General features: G+C 62.7%; 1 protein-coding gene across 1 annotated transcript; it reads right to left on the bottom strand.

Annotated features, from left to right (window-relative positions):
• Positions 1–391: 391 nt before the first annotated feature.
• Positions 392–5,371, bottom strand: LOC113408406 (Fanconi anemia core complex-associated protein 100-like; the record flags this gene model as incomplete). Its single annotated transcript, XM_026661629.1, has 4 exons — positions 392–1,230; positions 1,687–1,773; positions 3,283–3,399; positions 5,239–5,371. Coding segments are annotated over 4 exons (463 nt in total), but the record flags the coding sequence as incomplete, so codon positions are not given.
• Between the last annotated feature and the right edge of the window lie 1,321 nt (positions 5,372–6,692).

Genomic DNA, 6,692 nt, shown 5'->3' with positions numbered 1-6,692 from the left:
TACCAAAGGGCACCACGCTGCATGGCAGGCTGGGGAAATGGTGTGAGCGGCGAAGGATTCGAACCCAGGTCTGCAGAGGGCAAAGGCCGCCATCCCGCCCCTTTAGAGCCATCGCTTTTCTTCCCTCCCCCAGCTTGCTGCGGGAGGGGCAGCAGTACCATGCTGGAGCGTGCTGCAGGGCGCCAGGTCCCAGCGAAAGGCTGCTCGTGGTGAGTCAACACAAGCACTGCTCGCGGCCCGCACAGGGCACGATGCTCAGCCCGCGTGCTGGGGAACTGCCCCCTGGCCTCTGCTGCCAGCACAGCACAGCGTGGGGCAAGGCGCTTCGGAGGCAGCTTTAACCAGGGAGAGAGCTCGGCTGCGACGGAAAGGAAAAGAGACGGGCACAAGCTGAGCGGCAAAGGGTCGTTTTCAATGGCACACGACAGATTTACAAACACTGGGACGTGCTGGCTTGCCACAGCACGGCGAGCAGGACGAACCTGCCCCACGGAGACACGCGGCAGAGCCTTTTTAGAAATGAAAAGGGGCCCCGCAGGTTGGGGGTGGGAACCCGGTGAGCCCGTCAGGCACCCTGAAAGCGAGACGCTGTAGGGAGGCATAGCCCTTTCTGGAGGAGGGGGGGAGCCAGCCGGAAAGCACCATGCGGATCATTCCCTGCGAAGATCCGAGTGCCCGGCCAGGGAGCCGGCTCCCACCGCTGTGCACAGCAAAGTCACGGCCATTGGCACGAGACAGAAGCTAAACGAGCACGTCGAGTACAACCCCAAACACGCCACCTACTCTGGCTGCCAGCCACACACAACACAGCTCAGCGACACTCCCGCCTCGGCCAGGTACTCTGTGAGGGGTGGGCAGGCGTCTGGAGCCCTGGGAACCCCCCACGCTGCTTAAAACACATCCACAACACACACACACACACAACCCCTGATCTCAGCCTCGGGCTCCCCACTCGGGGAGGGGACTTGCACTGCCTCCCCCCTCCCCAAATCCTCTCCCCAGTCCTGGCTGGGTTAACGAGCACGCCTGGCTCTGCCCAAGCGAGCGCTGCCTGGAGCCCAGCGTGGAGCGCGCTGGCCCCAGCGTCTCAGGCCGGCCCCATGCTCACAGCAGGATGAGGCTGGGGTTGCGCAGCTGCCTGTAGACGTGCAGGAGCTTTTCCGCCGTGGCACTGGCGTCGTCCCCGAGGCACAGACGGTCCCGCAGGGACTGCACGTCCTTTAGCAGCATCTGCCCGGCAGAGAGGAGAGGGGTTAGGAAGCTGGATCCGCTGCTGCCTGCCAGGCCCTGGCCCCTCCGCTCAGGCGTCCTGCAGCCACACCAGGGCCCAGCTGCAAATGTCGGGGCAAGAGAGCCCCCCAGCCTCCTGGCTAACACCCCCCAGCCCTGCTGCCTCCTGGCTGCCAGGAGCTAAGCACTCAACGGGACAACGCCGCGCTGGGCCTGGAAGCCTCTGCCAGTCTAGTGTGTCAGCCTCTGCAGGGTCTAGCTTTGCTGTCCACGAGCAAGGAGCCCCGCCTGCGTGGGCCCACGGCAGGGCTCTGGTCGGTGCCTGGGCTCGGAGTTTCACGCCCCGCAGTTCAGGAGAGGGACGTTCTGCCCCCCTCTGCGGTTACACAGACGCACTCGCCCAATGCGCAGATTACCCCCCGCCCGCTCCACGCACCACCCGGGAGCGCTGCCTACCTCGTGATTGGCTTGGATCTGGCACAGATACTGCATGCGGAGGTCAGGGGGACCGGAGCCCTGGGCCGCCTGCTCCAGCACCAGAGTCTGCTTCAGAACAGAGAACGTGGCATTAGAGGGAGCTGCTTTCATGGAGCACCCGAGGCTGCCCCAGCCAACACTTGCCGAGGGGGGGAGCCTCGCTAGGCCAGACACCTCGGGCATGGCTACGGCACTGGCCTGATACTGCTCCTGCTCCGGCACCTGTCTTGTTGGGACTCTGCCTGCCCAGGGCTGGCCTGCTGTTCCTAGCAGCCACTCCCAGCCTCTCAGTGCCGCACCATTTGAAACACTCCCCCGCCCACCCAGCCTAGGTTTGAACGCATTGCAGCACCGACTCCCACTCCCGTTTCTGCTTCAGCCTCCAGGCTTTCCAGGCCTCAGCACTCCGCACTGACGGACCCCTCTGGCACCCTGCTCCGCCCACAGGGGCTGGGTATTTCTCATGGCCTAGACTGGCATGCAGGATCCGTGGGCACAGGACAGACCGTGGCACACTCTGCAGGTGCCCTGCTCTGCTGCAGCCACACCCTCGTTCCCCACGGTCCCCCTTAGCCGGGGCTGCACTGCTCCGCACCACGCTAGAAACTGACTGTCTGGTGCATCTTGTGCAAGGAAGCTGGCTCGCCGGGTGGCTACAGGTGCCCTGCTCCATTTAGTCACTGCCCTTAGCACGGCCCACTCTTGTTTCAGGCTGCTACAGCCTCCAATGGCTTCTAGCCTGGCCTGCGGCGATGGGGAGCGTGTTAGCCAGGGCCAGCCCAGTCACGCATTCCCGGCTAGTGCCCCGCTGATTTCAAGCTGCACTGTACAGTTCAGCCACAGGGTGGTGCCAAGGAGAGCCCATGTAAAGCAACTGCTCCAACCCAAACTGCACTGGGGCCCCTCTGAGCCCAGGGCTAAGGTAGCTCTGCCTTTGCGCACGCTCGGCCCCTACACAGCCCTGGTTCTGCTGGCTGGTCACGGCCTGCAGGCAGTGCAGTTCCTTGGCCCTACAGCCCTGGCAGGAGGAGCAGCTGCTGCACTGTGGGCAAGGAGAGGCCACGCACAGCAGCTTATGCAGCAATGCCAGCGGCAAGCAGCAGGCTGGAGTCCGTTCTGGGGCCACGCTGGTGGGGAAAGCGCCAGGTGTCCCATCCCAGCAGGCTTGGGGCCTGGGATTACCACGTAATAGCCGTGCAGCCACGGGAAGGACTGCTGGCTGGACAGCGCAGCGCCATTCACGCTGCCCACTAGGAGCAGCTGGAGGGAGCACATCCTGGGTGCAACCAGCACAGGCAAGGAAGGGTAGGACGAGCCCAAGCGATGAGGGTCAGAAGCAGCAGCTCCAGAGAGCCGAAGGGCTGGGAGACGCCAAACCCCTCTGACTGGTACGACCCGGGGACCCCAACTTAGCTCAGAACCAGGCCAATGGAGTGACAGAGGCAAAGCTCACTCCCAGCTAAATGACCCCCAAAATAAAGGCGGCTCAAACAACCCCCAGTGCAGGCTGCAATAGGGGCGGCTCCTAGCTGCTGCAAGCATAAGCCCTCTCTGTCTGGGGCGTGGGATCGGCACCTGGATGCGCCGGATCACGGCTTGATGCACTCTGCACATCTCTGCCAGAGAAGGGCTCTGGATCAGGATCTCCACGGCCTGGATAGGGCCCGCTGGGCAGAGATTGTTCACGGCCACCTGCAAGAGAGAGGAGATCCTCACTGCAAACATTGCCAAGCCAGAGGGGTTGTCTGCGCAGAGGGCGGGGGCAGACCCCGGGGGTACCCCCTCGGCCATACAGCACAGCTGTGTATGGAGGGTTAGATGCGGATCCCAACAGCCAGAGAGATCTGTGCTCTAGAGGCAGCAGCATGGGGCATTCGTTCCTTGCCCCTCCCCGTCCATCGCTCATCTGCACTAGGAACACCTCCAGGCTCGCGGCAGCAGAAGAGGGGGACGATTCCCCCAGCCAGGCTGCCCTGGCCCAACCAACAACCTTAGAAGTAAAAGGTCATTTGGTCTCCTGAACCGAGACTACACCGGGGCCTAGATCAGTGCAGACTCATGGCATTTGCCTGGAAGCAGCGTGGAGCCCAGCAGTGGCAGTACTGCAGGAGGACAGCAAGCTCCAGCCTTGCCCGGCAGTGTACTGAGGATTCGATGGCCATTCCCCAACGGATTTAATCCGGGAGGCTTAGCCTGAGCAGAATTAACGCTGGCACTAATCACATTGGCAATATTAACGCTCTCATGCATGAAGCAACCTGAACCAGGTCATTGCCAGCATACGGCCAGCTGGGGCTCTCTCGCCGGAGGGTTAACCGGCCGTGGCAGGAGAGCCGGTTCGCAATTAGTCTTTTTCTTTTGCACTTAGAGAGGGATTTTCGCATTAAGGGAAAAGCCGAAGCAGATCAGACCTAAACCAGCATCCAGCCACATTTCCCCTCACTTTGCAGAATTAGCAAAACACAGCGAGCCGGATGAGCAGCTAAAACCAGAGCTTTGCTGCTTCCCAGCCCCATGGATCCGGCAGCCAAGTCGTGATGCCGAATCAGGGCCGTCACTGCCAAGTGACGGCAACTCAGCAGGGCCGGGAAGGAGCAGCTGGGCTGAGCAGGAGAGAAGTCCTTATTCACACCAGTATTGGCAAGAGCAGCCAGACTGGGGAGGGGAAGCGCTGGGGGAGGCATTGAGAAGCAGCCCTCCCAGAGCCGCTGGCTCCGTTCACATTCTAGCTCGGTGCCTGGCGTCTGAACTCCTCAGACACAAAGGGACGTAGCCTCGGACCAGGCTGGGAGCGATCGTCAGCCCCACAGGCAGAAAGGAGGTTGTGGATTTTAAGGCATCGCACTGGGGCCTGGACAGTGCCCTGCTCTGCCATGCACCTGCGTAAGCTTGGCCAAGGCGCCCACCTACCTGGCAGGGCTGGGCAGCGCTGGCACCACAGGGACGAGGGCCAGATAAGGCCACTGGCAGATTTGACGCATGGCTGAACAGACGCAGAGAGAGCAGGGCCGGGTCAATCCCGTGGACAAGGGGCTGTGTCCCCTTCGGGTCTGAGAAGTGAGGAACTCAGCTGACCCGTGGCCACCCCCCAGTCCCATAGGCAGCAGGGGGACAGCACAAGCCTTTGAAGAACCCGGGGGGCAAAGGAGGGGGAAACAGCCAGGTGGGCTTTCAACCATTAGCACGCCAGATCCCCAAACCCGGCAATGCAGCCAGGTCCATGCGGCTTTTCACTGACCCCCCCGGAGTGCAGCCCCTTGACGCCCATGGGCTTGGGCACCCAGTCCCAGGGGACGTTACAAAGGGGGTAGCATGGCGTTTGTGAGAAGGGGTCAGCGCTGGGGAGCTGAGCCTGGGCTTTGACCCTTCCTTCCCTCCCCACCGCAGTGATTCCCTCTGGGCCTCCACAGGCAGAGCCCGGCCCCCAGCTTGCCATTGCTGGTCCCTTGCCCCAGGACGCTGGGGCAGAAGCCGGCTCTTCAGGGGGATGGGTCGGGGGCTGTTTCCCTGCAGAGCTAACCCATTCCTTGCCTCTCGGACGAGCAGCTGCACCTCGCCTCCACGTGGGGCCAGGCCTCGCACTGCCGACACATCCTGGCTCTTCAGCGCCGCGGCCGCAGTGTTCTCCGCCAGCAGCCACTGCAGAGCAGCGCAGCAGAGCGGGGCTCCTGGGGGAAAAGGAGAGAAAGCAGAGCCGGTCAGGTGGCTGCACATGCTCCCCTTCGCAGCAGCAGCCGGGGTCTCTCCAATCACGAGCCCGGCGCCTCCCCTGCACCGCTGTCACGTTAGTGACGCTAAGCGAGCCCACTCGGAGAGGAACGCTGCCTCAGAGTGGGACTCCCCCGGGCACCCCGCCACACTCCTGTGGCACGAGGGAGGGCGGTCACACACGCCACACGACAGGTGGGGGTCAAGGCCTCCATGAAACAGCCCCCAACCAGTGCCACAGGACGCCCATAGGAGCAAAGGCGACAGCAAGTCTGGGCCCTTGCGGCCGCTCCTTTCTGTCAGAGGCAGATCCTTCCCATCCGCTCTCCCCGGGGAAGGGGATCCGCGGACACAAAGGAGCTGCTGTGAGGGCTGGTTCTGTGTGGCCCCAGGACGCTCGCTCTGTTAGACACTTCCCCTCCCGCAGCCGAGTGCTGCCCTGTGGTTATGGGTTTCCACCGCCCCGTGGGAGACCCCAAGGTCTGATTTCTCACCCTGGGCTCTTGCGCAGCACAGGGAGGGTATGCTACAGAGGCAGCGCCTCCTGGGGAGAGGAGAAGAGGGAGGGGACTGTGGTGCCAGCGTGCCAGCCACAGGAGTATGGTGGGGTTAACTCCACCCCAGGCCGATATTCATTTTTCTGAGATCAGCATTCGGCTCTGGCTAACGGCGCCACCGGAGCGAATGCTCCACGAACTGGTACGACGGACGGACCCTGCTCAGGAAGCCAGAGGGAGAGGCGCGTTGGCAAAGCTGTGCAGGCGAGGTCTGCATCACACCTGGACACACACTGTGCAGTTCCTTCACCCTCACCCATGTTGAAACCCACTCCATTCGGACACAGCTCTAGCTTACTCCAATGGTGCCCCCCGACCCCACCTCGCACAGCCACTTTGAGAGACTAATACAAAGGAGAGGGTGAGTCCTGGCATTGCCAACAGCCCAGCAGGAGACAGGCTGCCTGCTCTTCCCCAGGCAGAGGGGTGGCGATCCCACGGACTGGCCAAGAAGAGATGCCACCCCACTACAGCAGGCCTGGATGGGCTCCAGTAGGGGCAGCAGGAATGGAATTCCAGCCCCTGGTTTCTGGACTGGTGGGGCTAGTCCCTGTCCAGGGGTGTCTGTCGGGACTGACCACGTTCCTAGCCCTAGCCTCACAGCTCGGAGCGGCAGACATGGGCCAAGAGCGTTTACACACACACACTCCTTGGCCCAGTATGTGGCTGTGGCTCCTTCTGCCCAGAGAGGCCAGTCCCCACACGAAGGTTAGACCCCGA

Source organism: Terrapene carolina, unplaced genomic scaffold, assembly GCF_002925995.2.
Source record: "Terrapene carolina triunguis isolate 2854851 unplaced genomic scaffold, T_m_triunguis-2.0 Scaffold12730, whole genome shotgun sequence".
NCBI classification, from domain to species: domain Eukaryota; kingdom Metazoa; phylum Chordata; order Testudines; family Emydidae; genus Terrapene; species Terrapene triunguis.
The sequence above is the reverse complement of the archived record's forward strand: the minus strand, read 5'-3'. Positions and strand labels throughout refer to the sequence as shown.